Source organism: Protopterus annectens, chromosome 10.part0 (assembly GCF_019279795.1).
Source record: "Protopterus annectens isolate FY-2018-M chromosome 10.part0, PAN1.0, whole genome shotgun sequence".
Lineage (NCBI taxonomy): Eukaryota > Metazoa > Chordata > Ceratodontiformes > Protopteridae > Protopterus > Protopterus annectens.
In genome coordinates, this window is record NC_056744.1 from 185,742,649 (window position 1) to 185,767,023 (window position 24,375).

At 40.7% G+C, this 24,375-nt stretch overlaps 1 protein-coding gene across 1 annotated transcript in view; it reads left to right on the forward strand.

Annotated features, from left to right (window-relative positions):
* Window positions 1–24,375, forward strand: part of TTYH2 (tweety family member 2) — a 2,201,930-nt gene that overhangs the window by 1,180,122 nt on the left and 997,433 nt on the right. Inside the window, exon 3 of the mRNA XM_044085133.1 lies at window positions 21,302–21,413. Within this exon, the coding sequence (XP_043941068.1) occupies window positions 21,302–21,413 (112 nt within the window). The remainder of the gene's footprint in view (window positions 1–21,301; window positions 21,414–24,375) is intronic.

Sequence of the window (24,375 nt, forward strand, 5' to 3'; positions counted from 1 at the left end):
AAAATAGAAAACATAACATTTCTTATAAAAAATAGGCAGATTTAAGCCTCAATAACTGGCCTAATGACACCCTGTCATTCAGCCCAGGCAATTCATATGTATTAGTTTTAATCTGCCACTTTAATTCTTTAAACTCAAGGAAAGCATCAGAAGGTCCTCCCCTAAATCCACATGGTCAATAATGCAAAATTTGAACGTGTGCGTGGGGTAGGCACTAATGTGCTAAAAAAGGGCACTGTTGTCATTTTTGTGATTGATGCTGTAAATATGCTAATACACTCTGTCTAAACGCCCTTTTCATCTTCTCCATGTAAAACCTATCAAAGAACTGGCAAAATGCCACATAGACCACACCTTTAGAATAACAGTAGTATTTCTTAAGTGGTTTAATTATACCAATAGTCTTGATTTTAATTTTTTCCTGGTTGACTGTAAACTGCACTGTGGACATCTGCCACATTTGAAACTACCTCCATTTATTGACCAAGTGGCATTTTTCTCCAACAAACCCTTAAAGGAGATTTCCTTCTTGTAAACTATAATTGTTTTTTCACCTAATAAAATATAAATGTCAGGGTCCAATCTAAATACCCTCCAATATTTCAAAATGATCTCATGTATATCGTGAAAATTAATACTGTAAGATAAAATTAAAGCCATGTGAAATGCTTTGTCCTCACTTGGAGTCACTGACCCAGTTCGCCCCATCCCAGTGTCCAGAAGGGCTCTGAAAGAACCATCCCCTCTCGTTCTCTTAACTTCACTAACTATGCTTTCAACAAACTCGTCAGGGTACCCACTCGTCCCTAGCATGCCTTTCAATACTTCACACTCATGCAAGTGTTAAGTTGGAGCTTGAAGCTGGGTTTAGAATGGAATGAAGGGTATATCAACTTCCTCCTCCTTTCCTTGATTTTCAAGGTATCAGGAACATCCAGTTCTGAATGCTAAGGTTGCATCTTTGTCATTTTCAGACAAGGATGGCCTCTTAACCTCAAGTGAATTTTATAGCCACTGTGCTTTGAGAGTATGATGTGGATAGGATACAAGTTAGTACTTACATGTTAGAGGTCTTGGTTATCTCCCAGATGTTATTATATTGCTCTCTACAGATGCATGAGGAAACACTATATCAAGTAAGGAAGTTCAGGTACATTGAATAGGGATCTGTTCACTTAAGAGGGTAGAGGAGATGAAACCAAGCAGCAGCTGGATGCAAAGGTAGCAATCTGCAGAAGTTGTGCCAAGCAGCTGTTCTAGATGAGATCAGTGGACAAATCTCTCATTTTAGTGGTCAGCCTTTGCTCCTATCCATAGTTATGGCCATGAACTTTGGGTAATGTCCTAAATGAGAAGATCACAGGTACAGTTGATGGGGAAAACAAAGTTACTTTGCAGGGTCCCTGAGCTCATTCCTTTTATGAAGTGAGGAGTTCAGCACTACAGGAGGGTCTTAAAGTAGAGCCACTGGTCTTCTGAGTTAATAGGATTAGTTGAGGTGTAACAGGAACGTGGTGAAGATGCCCCTATGTACATTCTATAGAAGGTGCACCAGGCACAGCTCTTTGAAAGGAGGTCCTGGGACATGTTTAAGGTGTGCTGTCTAGATAATGGCTGTTTGCCCAGATTGGGAATTCTGCTCTATACTGCCCCCTCACCAGGACAAGATATTTAGGAAAGTGGTTGGAAAAATGATTAAAGTTTTTTTTTTGCTGAATGTGAGATGAGGAAAAATAGAGAATAGTAATCTGCATCTGAGTTTGGAACAGAGGACTGTAGCTTTTTCAGTGATAAGTTGAAGATGTGTGCTTTTCAGAGGTGGTAGTGTTTGCTAGAATGGGAAACTTTAGCAAAACAAGTATGTTTAGCAAGAGATATTTGTAATACACATCATGTAAGAAGATGCTAAACTTATCAGGGAAAGGATGTATTCCATGTTTGTAATCATTATGCATTTTTATGATTGCTGCATGTGATTCCTGTTGAACAGTATCGGTGAGTTTATATGTAGATTTTTTTGCATTTCTGTAATGTTTAATCTTTCATCAGGGCTAGTGAAGCTTAATCTAGAGTCTAGCCAGCATTCTAGGTATTTATAAGTCTTAATTTTTGGATTGTTATTTGGGCAGCCTTTGATAAGTCTGTTATTTTGGCCAGATGTTAAGCGGTGCAAATTAACATTGTTGTATACTGAATACTCTTCTGTCATTTAACACCCTAGTGGTCTGGGTGAAGAAAGTTATGTTGCAGCTCACTTTTTGAATAAAGGTAGAATTTGCACCTGCCTTTAGTTGTAGCAGCAGGTCATCCAAGTAAAAGTTTAAATTGGGTATTTTTAGGTATAGAGTAGGATTGCTGTGTTGCCCTTAATATGAGAAATATGTGGACTTCGTAACAAATGGACCACTATTTAATAAGATGTGTGGTCTATATGGGTTTTGAATAATGTTTTGTGGTCTACACTATCAATTTTTTGTTAGATCAATAAATGCTGATCCTTTTAGGGTGTCTTTGTTGATATTAGTATTTGTTATGCTTAATACAGAATATAAAGACTGCTAAGAGATGACCTATATCTGGCATACAAGGCATCCTTCATCCCATTACTGATGGATTTATTGCACATCAGCAAGTCAAATAGCACCAGAAATGCTCAGTCCTAGGGATCTAAACCTTCTGCAACATCAACAGAACAGTTTGGAAGGACAGGTATAATCTCACACAGGGTACTGCTGCTATGGAACAGACTCCCCTTCAATGTAAAGCAAAGTTCATCCTGTCCATATTCAAGTGCTCCTTGGATCTGTGGATGGGAAACAAAATACTTACCTAAGGACTTCCCTCTGGACTACTAATGGACATAGGCAGCTCCTAAACCCCATGCATGGGGCCCTTTATATTTTATATGGTATCATCCTAGTTATTCTCATTAAGGGTAATATATAATTGTTGACTAGTATGGTAGCTAGGATAGGGCTAGAGGGGCAATTTCCCTGGGTGCAAAGTGTTGGATGGGCATGATCATCCAATCCCAATCTCTCTTTAATGCAGAACTGGCTTTTAAAAAACAGTATTGCATTTGTGGTCAAATCTGAGCACTGTAGCCCTCTCTCTGTGTTCTAAACTGTTATAGCAAGCGGTTTGCAACAGTTTAAAAGTTAAAAAAATATATATTTTTTTTATTTTAACTAAAACCTGAGTGCTGTACTGCTCCATGCAAGCAGGATATAAACTGTAACAAATGTTTGCTACATTTCTAGCAAGTAATTTACTAAAGTATAAAAAGGAGAATTTTTTTTTTAAACTAAAACATGAGTGCTTTAACTCTCCCTGCAGGCAGGGTATAAAATATAGCAACTGCTTGCTACATTTGTAGTAAGCAGTTGGCTACAATTTCAAAAGAAGATTTTTTTTTTTAAATTAAAGCATGAGTGCTGTAGCACTCCATGTAGGCAGGGTAGAAACTGTAGCAACTGTTTGCAACAGTTTAGTTGTTTCTTTAGTAGGTTTTCTGCAGTTTAAAAGAAGAAATTATTTTTTTAATAAAATATGTCACAGGCCATAGTAAAAGGACCTTATTGGTTGGGGCAGGAGGGAGAGGGGACATGTCATGCATCCTGGTTGGTATGCCACTTTTTTCTTCCTCTTCTGTGGAAGAGCTGGGGGTGGCGTTGATCTAACTGTGCATAGCTGATCACTATAATTAGCCAATTGTAAACAAATTTTTTTTTTTTGGCTCTTCACTTGAAGAGCTGAGGGAGTGAGGTGCTGTTTCACAGTACCAGTCTTGGGTGCTAGTTGAACCAGCTATACTTCTGTTGTCAGCCATGGGATGGATAAGTCCAATCTATAACCAAATGGGATAAGTTATTTTGAGCGCAAAAAAGAGAAACTGGCTAGGCTTAAAATGGCCTGCAAAGGCAGCTAGCCTAGTACTTACCTATGAACCTATATTATAGGGTCATAGGAAGTTATTAGGCTATTGGCACTGAGGCCCTTACAAGCCTAGTCAGGAATTTAGCCCATGTTCCGACAAGTCAGCACCCGATGATTCTGTCCAACAGGGACACATCCCAGGAGTGTATTTTCTGTTCCCCAGCCAGTAATCCAGGTAGTGCTTAAAAAAGGTTAATGAGATGCTCTGCTTGATGTGGCGAGGAAGTATATTCCACAGAAGGGGGAGTCTCATTGACAGAACAAATTTATGTCCCAAAGTCCTATTGATGTAACAGACCAGGTTGAGGTCACGCATGTGAATTACTCAAGTGGAGCTTGACTTGCCGATATGCAGTAGTCCCATCAAGGTGGGGTCTGAGATTGCTTTGTATGCCAGACAGAGGTCACCTCTGCGGAGTCTGTATGAGACTGAGTAGAGGGACAAGGCTTTTAGCCTATCTGTGTAAGGTAGATGTTCGAGGCCCTGGATCATCCTTGTGAGGAACCTCTGTGGTCTCTTCAGCTGCTGCATGTGGTTTGTGAGGTGCATTGTACTCAATAGTGTGGGTCTTACAGGGTTAGAATACAGGGATGTTATGACCTCTTTGTCCCTGGATGAGATACCCTTACTAATGAGGTGAGCCATGTAGAAAGCTTTCCATACAGTGGAGATAATATGGTGGTCAAAAGTCAGTTTGCTATCAACCTGGGTGCCCAGGTCATGACTGACTGCGTGCTTAGGACCTTGTTATTTAATGTGATAATTTGTGGGGACATCACTCTCCCCAAAGGGGATGGTGATGCATTTTTGGCATTCAGTTTGAGGCTATGTTTCTGCCACCAGTCACTTGTTTGGGTGAGACCCTCTTGGAGGATGTCCACATCGCTAAGTGAATTGATGACCGCACCCAACTTGCAGTCATCTGCAAACTTTGTCAGACATAGCCCACTAGTTTTTGGCCTGCACCTCAGAAAAGTATATCCCAAACAATAGAGGCCCCAAGACTGATCCCTGGGGTACACCGCTACAGGTCTACTGCTTGAGGTGAATTCTCCTATTTTGACTAGGTGGGTTCTATTAGTCAGACAGTTTGCTACTCATTTGGTAACATATGGATTGATGCCTAGTTGAGAGAGTTTATCTATTATACCAGAGTGAGGAATAGTATCGAAGGCTTTGGCCAGGTCGAGGTAGGTGGTGTGCACCATCTTCCCCTTGCCCCTGGCTTTGGTGACTGTCTCAAAGAAGTTGACCAAATTTAACAGGGATGACCTCTCCTCAACAAAACCAAACTGAGTGGGATCGAGTGTTTGGAGGGTGCCAATGTCCTTGTTAATGAGGTCCATGATCCATTCCATGGCCTTGCAGATCAGGCTAGTTAGGCTAATGGGTCTATAATTTCCTGGATCAGGGGGCACTCCACCTTTTGCAAAGGGATGACAGTGGCTGTCCTCCACTCAGCTGGGATAAAACCAGTACTCAGGCTTTGGCTGAATAGGTGCCTAATGGTGCTGCAAGTTCCTGCCCGAGTTCATGTAGGGTGCAGCATGGGATGTTATTAGGTCTCATGGAGGCTGTATTTTTTGCCTTTGAGAGGGCAGTGATGGCTTGCTCTCTAGGGATAATGGGGGGGGGGCAGGTGCTGGGGATGTCCTGATTTGCTGATGGGGAGGACAGAGGGGTGAAGTTTTCACTGAGCCTGTCCAGGTTGGCTAAATCTATGGCGGTTGTGTATGTGGTGTCCTTGACCACCAGTTCTGAGCAGATCTGAGTGCTTCCTTTGAGATTGCGGATGCACGTGAAAAAGGCCTTATGATTGTCTTTAGTAGATGTGGCCAGTTTGGACTCAGTTTCCTTTGGAGGATTTCACTAGTGCTCTTATTTGCTTGTTCAGGCTAAAGAGAGATTGCCTCCAATTAGGCACCTGCTCCTTCTTGGTCATGGATAGCAATTCTTTCCTTTTATTATAGAGTTTATTTATTGCAGATGTCCATCAGACAGATTTACTCTTCCTTAAGGAGGAAGATTTTGGCCTGTTCAGTATTCCTGATTCCATGCAGCTATATAAATGCTCGTATAGTACTTTGGTACAGGTTTGGACATATGTGCCAGTACTTATTGAGGAGGAGGGGACTGTGAAACTGTTTATACCTTCCCCTCAGGAAGTTGGAGAATTTTTTTTTTTGTTTGACCCCAGCTGAGGGGGTGGGGCTCAGAAGAGATGGTGACTTTGAAAATGGCCATTTGTGGTTGGATCTTACTAGGGAGGATGACACCATAGCCTTTTCTAAATCCATGTGTTTGTTTCGTAGGCTGTGGTTATTCTTTACCGTCTCTTGTGCCTATAGATTAATTTTATGACAGTTTTAATCTTCTCTGATTAATATTAAATAAAAAAATAAGTCAGAATAGGTGCACTCCAAGAATTATTACATTGTGCAGGAGTGTTGTAGTAGTTCATGAGGTTATTTATGAGATTATTGTAAAACTTTATATCATATCAGCAAAGACTTGAATGAAATTGTTAAGATGACTGGAAAGTTTGCTGTTGATTATTAGAGACCACTGTTTATATCTAAAATAGATTTTTTGTCAAATTTGATAATGATTCTTTAATCTTTAAGATAATAGGTTTGTTTGCAGCTCCCAAGCAATGTCTATATGGTTTTCTGATATGGAGGGGGGCTTTTATATCTGCTTTCTATATGTATCATGGCTTATAATCTTTCTAGACGATGCACTGCATGGATAATTGTGAATGTGCAAGACAAAATTATGGCAGTTGCTTGTAAAATAAGATGTCATGGATTAGGTAGAGTTGAAAGTTGCACAAAAAACTGAAATGTATTTATCTGTTGAAATGTTCAATACAAAGTTATGAATAGAGGTATTTGGGTTTATTTATAAGACCAGATTGAAGGTTTAGATAGGTTTATAGCATGTATACAATTATCCGGTAGCAAAATATCTAATGTAATTCTAAACCCCTTATTCAGTCACATCGTTAAATGTGACTACAAACCTTTGTCAAGGGTTTAATAGCACAATAACAGACAGTCAACTAAACTGGACAATAAAGGGATAATGTATACACTAATTTTAAAAAGTTGTTTGAGAGGCTGTGCCCCACACCCCAAGTAACTAAATATACCAACTCAGTGGTGGGTGGTTGAACTATCGCAGAGAGACAGGCTATTGATTTTCTAGCAAAAACAAGTATTACCTTTACCTGAAGACAGAGTATCCAAAAAGTTAGTATACTTTGCAAGCAGGGGTGTGACACTACAGCTCATGCATCAGGGTTTGTAATGGGGCAGCCATTTTGTAAAAATAAATGCATTTCTCTTTCATCTGACTTTTTACCAAGCACTTAATAAATTAATTTATTATGTTGCAGTGTTCTAGTGCTTCATGTGTATAATTGACTAATGTACTTGCTAATCAGCTGTGGCAGAGAAGAATAAAGCCCTTGTTATGACTCTCTAATCCACTGTGGCATAGAGGAATAAAGCCCTTACTATGATTTGGTAATATGCTGTGGCATAGAGTTATAAAGCTGTTTCTATGACTCTAATTTGAATCCTTTCTTGGTGCTGGAAGAGCTGGACTGAAGACATTGGGATTGAGTAGTTTACACCAGGTTGCCCATCCTGTGTGGAAGGAGGTGGTGGTCCTAGATAAGCTATCATGCTCTTATGCAAGTAGAGGCTTGTATGTTACCACTGGCTGCACGATGAGGGCACATGGGCTTGACGATCCCAAGCCAATGATGGTAGCTTTTATGGGCACGTGTGGAAGCACACACATGCAGGAGGAAGGCATAGGATACCCCTGCACAGACAAAAGTACAGATATTAACCACCGAGGTAGGGTTAGTGCTACATACATATGCCACCATTGCCGGGATGATTATGAGGGTGCAAACACCACCATGGCTTGCCTATGTGATGATTTCCTGGCCTCATCTAACACTCAGAAGGGAGTAAGTAGGACTAGGAAGAGAATGGACTGGGTTCATGTTGGAGAGTCAGCTCAATGGCTGACAAGCACAGGAGGAAAAACATCATCAAGAGGGAAAAAAAGTCATTGCACTGTAAATGAAATGTTTGTGCAACTGCAACATTGTATAAAGATAAAGGTATGGTTAATACCACAGTAGCTGTTCTCACTTGTCAAACATTTCACAGATTGCATACTACTGTGGCCTAGAAGTCATTCAGCTGAGGCTCATGTTTGTTAAATATAGTCTTGAATTTGGCAGAACTAACACAGTTGCAGTCAGACTATACTTGTTAAGTGAAAACTGAACTGGTCTTTGGAGTTCAGCATTCATTTGTGTGTATTATATGCTATGTTAGCAGTTTTAACGTTTGGAATTTCGGTTTTAATTTTTAATTGAATGCATGATATTTCATGTCTGTAAATACTGAGTTGCAAAATTCAACTTCCTTTTAGGTGTGTGTGTATCATGAAAGCGCTTCATGTGAATGGCTGCTGCTGATAGCATTTGTTTTAGGTTCCAGGTGAATTTCATGCATCCACAACCCCTTTTTCCCATTTTGCACATGGTGTTGGGGTGTTACTTCCAACAGTGACAATCTAGAATCAAGGTTTACACTGCAGGGTGGCTAGCCCCTAATACATCTACATAGAATGTTGGGATATGTGTGATCTGTCTGTCATTGGTGGTAAAATGAGTAGGCTTGCCAGTTAGATGGATAAGGTTATGTAGTGAGATGGTGGGGTATACCCCTTGCTATACACCCAGTCATTTATTTACTTCTACTTCTCACTCACTCTGCATCTGATAATATCCCTCCAACTCTCTGTCCTGCAATGAAATGTTTGGTCTATGACTCCTGTATAAATAACATACTTCTGGACTGCTGCTATTAACTCATTACATCCAAGTGACAAATCCAGGTGCATCTGCAGTTAACTCCTACTGACACCTCTAGGCATCAAGTATTGCTCGTTTTCATTTGCATCAATAGTTCCAAAACCATGCTATGTACAAGGTTTTAAAAAATTTCATCTTAAAGCTTACACAATGGCAAACTCAACTGCATTAATATTTGACCTCTTGTCTAGTGCAAGTAAATAGATAACTGTTTCTATGATATTAATTTATATTGATATAATTTTCACATTTTTTAAATCTCAACAACCGAGCAGCACAGACATAACTCCTTAGCCTCATATGAAAGCTGTCAGCTAGATGAATAAAATGCTGCTTGACCGTATGTGTGTAACTTGAGGGTTTGCTGAGATATTGTAAGTTGTTTACAAAATATTACAAATCTAATAGTTACTGTTTACTGTGACTTATAAAATTTAGTTTAAGACCTAAAACCTAAAGAATACTATCACTATAAAGATAGTTTATACTGAAGAATTTGCCATTTATACTTTTTTCATAAACCCTACTGTTCCAGAGATATGAATATTTGTTTGAAATGTAAGGACATAATTTGATTCTGTCAAAATGCTTAGAGTCCGCCCATTGGAAGTTACACCACAAACTTCCTGAGCTCTACTGGAGTGAATGAGTTAAGGAACAGATTCTTGCATCTGAAAGGAAAGGCCTGAACTGAATCTGTTACCTTTTAGACCACGTCTCCTGTTTCTTTAGATTCATCTCTAGGCTTGCCCCCCCCCCACTCCCTATCTTTCTCCCCAACCTTCTTATCACCTCTAACTTCACTAAGGTTAGAGATGAACACATTATATAGAGCAAGAACTCAAGCAAACACATTTTGCAACCCAATCCTGCTTCCCTTATCTTTGCAAGACAGGATCAGCCAAGTAACCGCACACTTACGTCACTAAACTACAGGTACCAATATGATTCTATCATAGTCCATGTGGGCATAAACAGCCTGAGATGTACTTCCATGGACCATATGAAGAGAAACATTGTTGATCTCTCTGAATGTGTGTCTCGGGCAGGTATGTCCCTTGCATTGAGCAGCATTCAACCTTCACCAATGATGATGTCACAGTATGAACAAAAAATGATTGACTTCAATGATTAGCTTAGTTTCTGGTATCTTTCCTGGGGGGGTTCAATATGTGTCAGCATGGGAGGACATGGTTTGCAGGCCATGTTGCTTTGCAAAGGATGGTCTGTACCGGTCTCCCCTAATCTCCTAAATATTGGCTAAAACTTTACCCACCCCTTGGAGACTTTTTAGGCAATGCCAAATTGACAAACCTACCAACATAGCAAATAAAACCCAAAGAAACATAAAGGTGTTACTGCACAATGCTAGGAGCCTAAACAAGAAATTCCAGGCCCTACAAGCTATCCTCACTCTGGGGAATACAGACATCTATGCTGTTATTGAGACATGGTTTAAATCTGCAGAAAGTACTCCAGCACTGCAAGGCATCAGTGCCTTCCTGCCCGTGTAGTTCATGGTCCAAATATGAGAGACAGAAAGTGGAGGAGTCTCAAGCTATATTAGCAACAAGCATAATTCTATCTTGGACAAGATGATGTACTGGAATTTATCCATATGCACATCACCATAGGCAAAGTTGTATACCATATCCTAGCAGGCTATAGGTCACCCTCTTTCCCTAGAATCCCATAGCTCATACCTAGACCTACTGGAGACACTCGCAATTAAACCAAATACCCTATTTATGGGAGACGTTAACTACCACTGTATAGACTGGGAAACTTGCACTGCCTCATATTCACAGGCACAATGATTCCTGGACTATGGTTAATGGGGTTTGTTTTAATAGTGCTCACACACACCAGAGGTTCAGATGTACTGGACCTGGTACTAGCCAATATGGGAGAGAGCTGCACCCCCCCCCCCCCGCGGTGTCACATCCTCACTGCTGTGATCGGACCACAAAGCTGTCTCCTTCAAAATAAGAATCAACTCTTAACCCCAGCAAACCCTGTAACAGTTAGGAACTATTCCAAAGCAAACTGCATCCTATTAAACAGTAGTTTATCAAAATTCAACGCCCCTTCCAACTCTGAGTTCATAGCAACCTATGTGGAATTGTTCAGAGACCCTGTACAACCATTTAAATGACTGAATACAGGCTGCTGTACCTACTAGAAGTAACCCCAAAACAAACTCTAAAAACAAACCACACTGGTGGAATCCTAACCTTAATAGGGTATATAACAAAAAGAAAAAGGACATGGCTAAAATCAGGAAAAGCATCTCCCATAATGGTAGGAGCGGTCTCATTAAACTAAACACGAAACTAAGAGGACTAAGTCCATCAAGGCCAATTACAAAGTCAAGATAGCCTCACAGGCTAGGCAACCACAAGGTCTTCTATAGCTGTGTCTGAAACTTCAAAGGCAGCGCACGTCAGTGTGTCAAACTGGTGGACAGTGGCACCTACTTCACTGAGCAGAGCAATCAGACAAATTTGCTGGCTGACAAATTCAGCTCAAATTTCATCATCCACTCCCCCCTGCCTTCCATCATTTAACACCCACTAGCATAAGACCTCCAACTGTTAACAAGAAGCAGTTCCTGGTGGTGCTCACTAAGGCCAAAAACACAACCTCAGTGGGCCCTGACATTATCCTGGAATACCACTTAAATAGCTTGAAACATGACCTGTTGAGACCACTTGAGTCACTTTTCAGCTGAAGCCTCATAACTGGCTTTGTGCAATGAGAATGGAGAATTTCAATGGATATCCCACTTCTCAAGGATGGACCATCAACCAACCCCAGAAACCACAGAACTATTCATTTGACTAGTCTACTGTGCAAAGCCATGGAACAAATGATCATGGACATGATCAACAAAGATGTAGGCAACCTTCAGATACTTGACCCAACGCAATTTGGCTTTGTCAAAGGAAGGTCATGCCTACTAAACCTGGTGGACTTCTTTGAGGAAGTCACCAAGGCAATGGATGAGGGGAAGACGGTGCACGCTGTCTACCTGAACCTAGCTAAGGTGTTCGATACAGTATCCTAATCTGGTATCATTGCCAAACTCACTGAACTGAACATAACCCCCTACATAACTGGCTCACAGACAGGACCCAGGAAGTCAAGTTGGGGATACCACCTCCACTGAGAGACTGGTCACCAACGGGGGGTACCTCAGGACTCCATGCTGGATCCACTCCAATTTGGCATCTGCTAGTCAGAGGTAAAGGCTAATGTCAAGGACCATTGGCTAATCAAGTTCATTGATGACAGCAAATTGTGACCTATCATAGATTCCACCCATGGCACATACATCTTACTAGATAATCTAGCACAGACAAATTACTGGTGCCAAAGTCAAAGACTAAAAATCAATCCCAGGAAATGCATTATAGTGCCTTTTGGGAAAAGTGACACCCAGGCTAATTACTGTATTGATAAAACACCCTTAAGAATTGCCCCAGTAGCTGGGAATCTGGTAACACACCTAGATAGTTATCTGGCCTTTGACCAGCAAGTGGCCAGGATAGTAGGAAAATCATTCTCTGTCACCAAACTTATAAGTAATGGCATGGCATCTAGGTCCACAGATGTCATGGTTCCCCTTTATTCATCCCTTATAAGACCCATCATTGAGTATAACTCCCCCTTTGGCATGTACTTGACCAGACATATACAACAGCTGGAATCCCACAAAGGTTTCTTATCAGGAGAATCCAGGGTATAAACACATAGGCCTTTAAGGTGATCCATATAGGACAATCTCTATACTCTATCTCCTAGAGTTTCTGAGAGGCAATCTGTCCCTGGCATACAAGGCATCTTAGGATGCAGCTCTCATGACCTTTTGCACATCTGCAAAACGAACAGCAAGAGAACCACTAGATCTCCTGTATCACTGCTGCAGTATTCTTCTCCATAGACAGCCCAATATCCAGCAGGATATACCAAAGTCTTTAGATCTTATATGCACCATGCATCATATGTATGCTCCCTGTTCAGGAAGTAGGGCATAAAGGTGATGTAGGAATGCAGTTACCCAGAGCTACATTGCTGGCAGTCCAAACTCCATCATCGCTCATTGGTCTGAATGTCCTTTTGCTGTGCTGAATATCTAGCCATCAGTTAAGTGCCCTGTTCAGGGTCTTTTTTTTTATCTTGCTCTCTTTTGGTTATCTAGAGTTCATGTCATCCAAGAATGGAAAATATCAGTATGGGAGTCAGATTCCCCATAAGGATCATCACAGTGTCTTCTGTTGGGGTGCTTCCCATAACCATGCACCCTGTAGCATTTGTAAAGCATTTGTGCTTAAGGCTCTTAGAAGACTGTTGTCTTCCCTGGTCATCTATCCTGAGAACTATAAACTTGAATTGTTAGCCCAGCGTAGCATGTTGGAATCTTTTAACTCTAAGGTACCATTAAGTAAGAATAAGGCCAAGAAGTCTCAGCCAAGTTCTTTGGCTGTCCAGCCTCCACCAGACATTTCTCTAGGAGCAAGTGATAGTTCTGTAGACCATCCAGTGTCTGTCAGATTCTTCTATCATGACCCTGTTCAGAGGCCAGCATGGATCTTTCCCTTCACACATCCTCTGATGCTTTATAGATGTCTGCTCTGGATATCAAAGGGAAACCGCTGTTGATCATCTATGAGAACCCTATAGGGATTCCACAGCTTCTGGTCAGGGAAGCGATTCCGGGTACTCTTACTGAATCTCATCAGGGGTCGGAAGGTCTGTTCTATGTTAGGGCTGTTTAATGTCTTAATTGCCCTGAAGCCTCCCTAAGGGTTTTCCCTGCCTACTCCTTGAACTTCAACTCCTTCCAAATGAACTTGGGAACCTGATTCCTCAGATGAGGATTCAGAGTCTGATGAAGTGTCCTTGTCTTACTCTTCCCAGATGCTTTCACCTTTGGCTTATGGTTCCGATGAAGAGTCCATTAGCCCTGAGTCTCCTTTTAAAGAATTGTCTTTTGGAGACACTATAGCTAGAATGATTAGAATACTTAAGTGTGATTCTTCTCATGTGTCTGATATCCAGAAAATGTTTTATGAGTTGCTTCATGTGGGCATTCCTAAACCTTCTGCAGTGCCTCCTTTGTTGGTTGCTTTATTAGACACATTTATAGTGCTTCTACGTCTCCTGATTCTCATCCTCCTACTCCAAAGAAACCTGGCAGGTTCTATAGGGTTCCTGAGGGTTGTCCATTCTTATTTAAGTGTACTTCTGTTGTCCTTGATGTAGTGTCAGTCTCTTCTAACAAGCTGCCTAAAGTTCTGCCCTCTTCCAAGCTTCTGTCTCCAGATAAGGATAGTAGGGCAATGGAATGAATCAGTCAGAAGGTTTATACTGCTTCTACTTTGACCTTTTGGACCATAAATTACCAGACCCACATGACCAGATATTCTCTGGCCTTGATTACCCAGGCTTGTCAGGTTCTTTCCAACCTTCTTGATTCTGAAGCAGAATCTTCTGCTTTTTCTATTTTGGGGTCTACCGTAGATGGCCCATCACTGTATCATGTGTAGCTCTGATGGTGCTGATGCCTCTGCCAGAGCTGCTGGCTTTGGGTCTGTCATGAGGTGTTATTCTTGGCTTTGCCTGCAATCATTACCTGAAGTCATTAAGGCCAAGTTGTTGGATGCTGCTTTGGATAATAAAAATCTCTTTGGGACTGCTGCTGCTATGTTTGTCTGTATAGGAAAAAGGTATAGCTTTGCAGGACCTTAAACATATTTTTGTGTCCATTATCCCCAAGTTCCAAAATAACTATCCTAGTAGGCTTGTTTTTGCTCACAGGCAACCTCATCAGGCCACTAAAGGCAGGAAGGGGGATAGGTGAGTTCATCCTGCTAAGTCTTTTCAGCCTCCTTTATCTGACAAGCCTGCTTCTCTTTGACATCTAGCCCCCTTTACTCCGATTCACTTGTCCCTTCATCTCTCCCACTACTTTCCAAACTGTCATATCATCACCTCAGATTCTTGGGCTCTATCATCCATCAGGGTCACTTCATGTTTTGGAAGCCTATTCCTCCTTTTTCAGGGATTCCCCAACCTCCTCTGGAAAAATTTCTCATTTCTCAGAGGTCCTTGGGTCCCCAGTGGACCAGGAAACTATTCATCCCATCTCTTCTTCACAACTAAGAAAGGGATTTTACTTCAGAATGTTCTTGGTCCCTCAAAAGATGAACACTTGGAGACCTATTCTGAATCTCTCCTTGCTCAACACCTTTCTCAAGGTGGTCTTTAAAGATGTTTTCTCTTCAAACCCTGTTTCCTCTTGTACTTCCACAGGCTTTTTTGGTGTCCTTGGATGTTTACCTTCATGTTCCTATTCACCCACTTTTCAGGAAGATTTTGCTTTGCTCTGTCTTTTCCTGTCATTTTCAGTTCTCTGCTTTGCCCTTTGGTCTCTCAGCTGCACTAAGAGTATTCACAAAATATGTAGCTCATGTGATTGACTTTTGCAGGCTCCAAAGCATTCAGATTTTTCCTTATCTAGATGACCTGTTGCTTCAGGCACCTTCATCCAGTTGTCAGTTATAGAAACTACAGTTTACCATATCTCTCCTCCAAAGTCTGGGGTTCACTATCAACTTTCAAAAGTCTGTCCTGACTCCCTCTCAGGATCATGTGTATCTGGGTTGCAGGATTCAGGCAGTGCCAATACTGGCCTCTATTCCACTTCCAAAAGTTCTGTCCTTCACAGCTTTCTCTCAGTCTCTTCTTCCTGTGCTTGCTATTCCAGCCAGAGAATTTCTTTGTGCCCAGGGATTCATGGCTTCTAGTTCAATGCTTCCTCTTTTCAGACTGCACATGTGGAAGTTTAGCATCAGTATTGCCGCCCTCTGGATTTCAGAGTGCCCACTGCTTCCTTGTCTGAAGTTGGAATTTGAGTAGTAGATTCAGCAACTTACTGTCAACCTAGGCCTGCCTTTTCAGACTCCATTTCCTTCTCAATAACAACCCAGGTCTGCCTTTTCAGACTCTGTTTCCTTCTCAAGAATTGTTCATTGACATTTCAGACATGGGGTGGGGGGCTTCCTGTGGTCACCTGAAAGTTTAAGGTCTTTGGCTCCCCCTACCTTCAGAAGTCAGAGAATATTAACATCAAAGAGATGAGAGCTCAGATTTTGGCCCTTCAGGCTTTTCACCCCATGCTGTTTCTAGGCCTTCTGAAGATTTACACGGACAACACCACAGTGATGTGGTATGTCCACGGGCAGGAGGGGGCAAAGACTTACCTTCTCTGCATGCTGACTCTTCAGGCCTGGTATCTCACTCTTGGCTATTAGTTAACTCTTCAGAGCATATTCCTTCAGAGCACAATCTAGTGGCAGATGCTTTGAGCAGGTCCCAAACACAGGCTCACAAAGAAATGGTTCACAGAGACATGTATCTGGACATATTCCACTGGTGGGATATTCCTTGGTAGATCATCTTGCCTCCCCTCTAAACAGGCAGCTCCCCCTTTTCTGTTGCAGAGTGCCATGCTGTCTGGCATGGAAGATGTATTCCCTTTCTTTTTCTTGGAAGGGGATGTTTCCTCTATGCCTTCCCTCTCCTTCCCCTATTTCCAAGAATCCTGCAGAAGATTCAGCTGGACACCCCAAAAGTCTTGCTAGTGACTCCCTTTTGGCCAAGACAGCACTGGTTCTCCCTCTTAATGCATCTGACCAGGGGCAATCACCATGTTACCTCACCGATTGGACCCCCTCACACAGGACAAGGTGTCAGTCATCCATTCTCACTTGTCCAGTCTTCAGCTGAGATTATGGGTGATAGGGTTTTGATCTCTTTTAGGCTCCTCTTTTCTAAGGACATGCTCAGGGTTTAACAGGAGGCAAGAAAACCTGCAACTTGAAAGTCTTGTGTGTCCCAATGGAAGAGCTTTTCTGTCTGTTACCATGCTCATAACCAGGACTATTTTTCAGTGGGGATTCCTTTGGTTGTCTCCTGTGTGTGCAAGTTGTTCTGGTCTGGCATGTTGTGTTCTTCTGTAAAGGCCCATTTGTCAAATATTTCTGCCTGTCTGCCCTTTACTCCTTCTTTGGCTTCTCACTTTGAGGTCAAACAGTGTCTTAGTCACCCTACATCTTAGGGCCCTAAAGAAGCCTATTGCTCCTCCTTGAAACCTTAATTTTGTTTTAGAAAAATTGACCCAGACTCCTTTTGAGCCTGCAGTTTCAGCATCTCTACAACATTGCACCTGGAGGACTGCCTTATTGTTTGCTTGCTGTTCTCCTCAGAGGGTGTCTGAGCTTCAGATATTTATGACCATCCCTCTTTTTGTGTTTTCACAGGGACAGGGCATACTAGTACTCCTTTTATGTCCAAGGTGATTAATGAGTTGTCTTTGAATCAGGCAGTACAACTCCCCTTCCTTTTTCCTTCTCCTCAGTCTGCTAGTGAGAGGGTCCGTATATACCTTGGACTTAGGGTTTTTGCCTCTTCTGGAGCTTTCTTCAAGGGGTTGGACAGCAGTTCCATCCCTGAAGCTGCTACTTGGTGTTCAGTGCATACCTTTACTAAGTATTGTAAATTGGATGCAGTTTCTAGGGGCCAGAGCAGGTTGTGCTAGAGCCATTCTGTGTGGGCTTGTTGAGGGCTCTTCGAATCCTTCTACCTCCCAATCATTTTCTTGAGCTTTTGTACTCTTCCTACAGTGAAGAATACTGCAACATTGATATAGCAGTTGTGTAAAACCTACCATAACAGCAGGTGTTCTCTCCACTGTTCCAGTATTCATTCCTTCCTTCCACCCCCCCCCTTTTTTTCTTTTTTGCTTTGTTTTGGTTTCTGTCCTGGCTGAGGGTCTCCCTTTCCCATCTACATTGTCTCCTTCTGGATATGCATAGCCTCTGGAGTCCTATGGAGACTGTTCTCTACTGGAGCAATTCAGCTCTGAGTAACTGTGTCCATACATCACCTTTATGCCCCATGCCCTGAATGAGGAGCATACATGTTATGTACTGTGCATACAATATCTAAAGGCTTTGGTATACTGGGCAAATGTTGGGCTATCCTTGGTAGGAGATCCCTGTGATGAAGAATACTGCAACAGTGAAGATAATGACATTTACTCTTATGGTAAACGTTTTCACAATTGTACTATCCAAGGATTTACATTTTGCTTATGACATAAATAAGACTTGTTAGTGAGACAGGTATGTGTCTCAGAAGATCCTCATACTCTGGAACAGTTTTCCTATCCAGTGGATAGGAAATATGAAAATTTCCATGGTCTGGCCCATATTTCTCTGACAGGAGCAGACAGTAATTCCCAGTGACATATACCCTACTAATAATAGCCATGATGCATAAGAACACAATTGGGTTGGATTGCACAGCTAGGCTAATAAAGGCCATGGTGGTCATTAGACTAGTATATACCTATGAACCTATAAATAGGTTGTGATATGAGAGACAGAGATTTTGCTGAGGTGCAAATAGACCATGCCATATGGTTGTTTCTGTTAATCTCCTTAGTAGCATAGTCCTAGAACTGGATTAGTTTAGTCAAATAGTATCTGGTTGCTGTGAGTCCATACTGGCTTTCTGTAAGCAGTCCACTGACTGCTGGATGGTGTTTCTTCATTTTGTCTTTGGGTGCAGTCAGGTATACTAGCCTATAGTTCCCTGGGATGTTCCTTTTAACAGTAGCTGTAGAAGGTCACCACCGCTGCTTGCTTTCCATCTCCTTGGACCATCACATCCATTATTGATCTGGTGAAGAGTTATCAGTGGTTTAATCAAATGTTCTGCAGCCCTTTATAGAGCCCTAGGTGGTATCCCTTCTGTTTTCTGGAGCTTAACCTGTTTGTTTCCCAAGTACATTTATTATCTACTCATTCAATATTTCCTAATCTGTCAATCCACCAACTCCATCTGTCCTACCTACGCAGAAGAGTAACTTCCCTTGCTTCTCTGTTGTGAAACTAAAGGGAAATATTCATTTAAAATGTTTAATTGTATTGGCCTTATTTTTTTTTGCTGTTCCTAGCTAATCCCCAAATCTCCCTCTCCATTTTCCCTTACTCCTCCCCTTTAGTCCTTGCTTTAATTGACATTGCTATGCTACTTTTTCTGTTTCTACCTTTGCCCCTCTAACAAAATTCAGTTCCCTGGTTCTGGTATTTAAGTATCTCCTGCAGTGATTATCCCTGTTCCTTCAGTGCCTGTACTTTTTTTCTTTGTCTTTTGTTATTGCTTTCAGCATAGTGTGGTACAGTGCGTTCCTTAACCATACTGGCTTTCTTTCTTTTTTCTTCATAGCCACCCTGAGCCTTTATTGTTTTTGTTTTTGTTTTTTTTTTTTTTTTTTTTTTTTTTACATAGTGATACATTGAGTCTCCACTTTTTGCTGTCCTCCCACCTTCCCAGACCCTTGTTTATTAATGTTCCACTCAGATTTTATAATCCATTCAGTCCTTGGTCCACATGACTGTACATGGCTGTTTTTCCATGGCTAGGTGAACCATAGTTTTGTTGGCCTTCTGTCAGCCAGAGGTAAAACCTTTAGACATATTACCTATCCTCCTACAGTGATTGACATTAACAGGGCTTCCTTTTTTGTATCTCTGTCACTTCCTTTTTTTATTCCCATCATCACTTATATTTTCATAAACGTTTCTAGGTCAAATGGATAAGTCAGTCTGTTTTCTCTGCTTCTGCTTATATTTGATGAAAGAATATACCAGATTGTGATCATCCATCATAACCACACACTTTTTCCCCAGCCCAGACCTTAATTTTATTCTTGACTAATTTGTCATCTCTTATATTTGCAGTGGGGGATCTGTAGAGGATGTCACTGTATTAACTTCCACCTTTTGTTCTTTGGACTCTGTAACTACATCTCCTTCTTCCTGCTGGCCCATCTCTTCATCCCTACCTCCCCCATTTGCCATCCTTTCTCTCACTCTCTAACAATTCTGTTATACATGTTGTCATTTACCTCCATCCTTGCTTGCTTTGTCTTCCCTGAACACCTTATACACCTGGAATCTCCATGTTCCTTCCCCTGTTACTAAAATCGTCATCTCTATTATCTGAAACACACCAACTTTACTCTTGTCTAATTGTGATTCCAGATTAGCAAACTATCCTCTTATATTTTTGTCTTTGCAGACCCACTACTATGACTCTCTTATCCTTAGCCTCCTTTTGCTGATGACCCATTCAGTTGTCCCCTTCCATGTTGCTAAACTCTTCCCATCCCTTGCCATTGTTCTTAGGTCAGTTTTGTCCATCCTTTCTCTCTTTTGCAATTCCTCCTTTTCCTTCTCCATTAGCTTCCTGACTTGCCTATCATACTTTCTACTCTGTCTTGATGTTATTCCTCCTTTTCATTCTACCACGTTTTTGAGATGTCATTCATTATCTACCTTATCATTATTCTCTCTCCTCCTGAAATTGAGGACTATGGTTTCAATCCTTGGTAGAAAAATCATTTTGCATGTGTCCTTCATAATTGAAAAGTATCTCAAATTAGCATTTTAGCTTTGCTGTGGAATCTATAGGCAAGTTTGATGTCTGAAGCCATCCTATTTCTGCTGCATTATATGAACTGGCTATCTAGTCTTAGAGGCATGTACTGGTCACACTATCCTACACTTCGCCAAGTAGCTCTTAGATGTAGATGCCAGTAGTTTTCTGTCTTTTCCCTGAAAAGTACTGTCTGCCTATGACTTCCTGTCTGCACTCTTTTCAGTAATGCTATTGAGCTAGGTGCATTTTCTCTTCTCAGCACAGCTGCATTCTTCAGATGTACTTGTTTGAGGGTTGCCAGCAAGCAAAACCCTGTCCTAACACTTAGTGGGCACAAGGCAGAGAAAATAATTCTGGATGAGATGTCAGCCAGTCCCAAGATGTACATACTTTCACACAGCTCGCAGGCGTTCAAGGTTTTTGAAAAAAAAAAAAAAAAAAAAACAGTTTAACTATGCTGTCGCATACCTTTGGGGTATGTGGAAAGACATTCTAGCACTGTGTAAAAGCCTACAAAGATACAGTGAGAACAAGCAGACTCGGCACAGAAGGCATCTCTGATGGGAATCAGCCATACTGGGAAATGAAGTATTGAAAGGCAGCAAAACTCTGTTGTCACTGCATTGTCCAGGTTCACAACAGAGTCACTTAAACGTATTTTTAAAGTGTGGGAGACCAACGTTCTTATATTGATGATCTATGTTATATGAAAACTGTAGACATCACTTTTTTCTCTCAGAAGTGTTTTTTTTTTTCTTTTTTTTTTTTAATAATTATTTTCCAAGATTATCAAGGTATCTGAGGAAAAGTTTTTTGAATCTGTCATTGTACAGACAGCTGGATGGATGTGTTGTAGTCTTTGTTTTGAGTAGAATCACATATGAGAATTTTTGTTTATGAATTTTATTATATTTAGTTTTTTACTATTTGATTTTGTGTTTTATTTTTGACAGTACTGCTGTGGGAATTGGCTTCTATGGAAATAGCGAAACCAATGATGGAGTCTACCAGTTGACATATTCCCTCAATAATGTAAATCACATGCTTAAAGAGATTGATAGCCAGGTAAGCATTTAATTACCAGTGTGTATATATTGTCATGAAAACTGTAGCTAACCATAACTGTTTAGTTTTTCTTCTTTCAAATACATGTTGTTTATAGAATGGTACCCAGAGTGGGTTCTTCCTTTTGTCTCCTTTGTTTCTATTGTATTTGTTACTTTTGGTACTGTGACTGTCAAAACATGATCCTTATCAAATAAAACTGTGTTTATAAGCCACTTGTTTACTTACATATATTCACCTACAAATTATTCACTGAGCATTATTGCCCACCACACAGACAGTTCTTGTACTTTAAATGTTCACACAACAAATTTAAAAATCCAGACTTGCTAGTAAGGCTACCCTACAAAATATCTATAAGTGAAAGAGCATTTGCAAAGGTAGCTCCAAAATATGGAATAAGATACCTCACAATATCAGGGCAGACATTATACTTCATAACTTAAGGAAAAAAGCATTTCAAGAAAGACTTTGTGTCATTATGACAGTCATAGCTAAGATATCTTACAGCACACAGTTTCTCCATACACAATACACTTCCACCTTCCACTACTTGCCTCCTCCATTTTGTGCTGCCTCTTCATCTATAACTGTTAACCACAACTTTCTAATTCTTCTAGCATCTCTATTAACAATCCATACCCTAGTTCATAATTCACGTTACAACTCCCCATGCTATTCATGCCCTTATTCATATTTTCACCCCATCTCTCCTCTATACTCCCCTGCTTGACCTCTCCCTACATCCAGCCCCTCATTTTACTATAACTTGTACTAACCTCTGTCTAATTCATTCTTATTTACTACCTTGGGTGTCTCAAATATATTGTGAATTTCAGAACTCTTGCTTTTGATGCTGTATAATTTGTACTTATCACCCTGAAGACGATGAACTTTTGAGTTATATTCAACAGAGACATTAAACTGTACATAATTTCCATTTCAAGATGACCTATGTAATATTCAGTTAGTTGCTGCACTGGAAACAACCAACTTTAATTTTATATGCTACAAAAAATAGAACTGTACAGAATATCCATTTCAAAATGACTTTTGCAACAATTTGTCTCTTTCGGCTTTTCCCGGTTAGGGGTCGCCACAGAGGGTCCGCTAATGATTGGTAGTTGATTTTTACATGCCGAGTTACCAGCCCTGACGCACAACCTTCAATGAAGGTACGCCCATTCATGCATGTCTCCACACAGAAGACGCTCTAGCTGAGAATCGAACCGGAGACCGTCTTACTGTGAGGCGACAACGCTACCGCAGGACCACCACCACGGATTTTGCAACAATTAATATCTTTTGAAAATAACAATATCAAAAGATATTAATTGTTTTGCAACAATTAATATCTTTTGATATTGTAATTTTTGCCATCTTGATCTGGTCATGCCTGGAAAGGGGCCAATGACCAGCACACTAAACCAGTCAACAAATGTGTAAGTAAATAAATAGACATGCATGATATCCTGCTTGCAAAGTACCCTTAGGAGTACTGAGCCTTCTTGGCATTTTCTGGGTTACATGACTGATTAATAAAATGATGACTAGGTCCAGGCCAGCTATGTAACACTGCAATCCAAGATGCCACTCTCCCACTGAAAACTAAATTAATAAAACTCAGTTTGCTCTTCAGTTTCCCTGCTACAGTAGCCTAAGCTAAGTGGGGTTATATCCTGCAGAGGACATAACAGCTGGTCAGTCTTCAAAAGTCTCTGGATATCCTCTACACAGCTCCCTGGCTGCCTTGGCATGTGGAGCTAGTGGATTAAATTAAACAGCCTGGGTGCCAAATTTTACTGTTTTGCTGCCCTTGAGTGCGCTCCTCTGGGCTTCACAGTATCAACAGTTTTTGTCTTCCCAAACGAGGACTTCTCTACTCGAAAGGAAACTCTTCCACACTATTTTTGACACAACTGGTATTGGTCCTTTTAAGAAGGCCAGCATTATTGTTTCGTCTTTCACAAAAACAATCAATTTATCGATATTTGAATTGTGGTAGCTATTTATTTGTGTTGCAGGAATCTTTTAAAAATTGCTTATGCTGCTTTTGCTTACTTTTGAGTTGGAAAAGGAATAGAAATGTTTTTTAGATGTATGTTATGTGTAGTTCTTGTGTACTCACTGTGGCAACCTACCTGCTTTTCTTTTCTGCAGTTGCACTTCTATGAATTTGTGTTTTGGTGCATCTGCTACTTGTTCTAAGACCTGCCCTTTAGCAGTCTGTATAGATCTTAAGTTAAAACTTTTTCTTGAAATGAGAAGACAAATGCTTCACGACTCCTGGGATTCTTCAGCTAGGATGGATAAAATTTCTTTCAAGATGATGTACTGTTTGCTACTATTGACATAGTAGATCTTTTCACTGTGATCCCACATGAGGTGGGTCTACAGTGGTTTGAGCAGGTTATTGTGAGGTTTGATTTTCTGTCCCATAATTGTCATATTATTGTTGAACTTATGTAATTAGTTTTTAAGTACAACTGTATGTACTTGGAAGGAGAAATTTTCCAACAAAACACGGGTGTAGCAATGGGTCCCATGTGTGCACCCATTTTTGCGAATTTAGTTCTATCTGAACGGGAACGAAGATACATTGTTAATTCTCCATATTTTAAATAGTGTCGCCTCTATACTAGATTCTTGGATGACATCTATGTTGTGTGGACAGGATCTAAGGAATATTTGGTTGAATTTATCAGCTACTTAATTACTACTGTTGATTTTCTTAAATTTGTCTCACATAACAGAAAATGAATTTAGTTATTTGGATATCTTAATTTATAAAAAATAGTGGGTTGCAGAGATATTTATCTAAAATTTATCGTAAACCGACCTACTGCAACTATTTCCTTCATTTTAGTAGTGAACACCCTTTGTTTCAAAATAGAAGTATTGTCAAATTCCAACTGGTACCTGCAGCTCGCATGAAGTCCTTGTTTAATGATTTTTTTTGAAC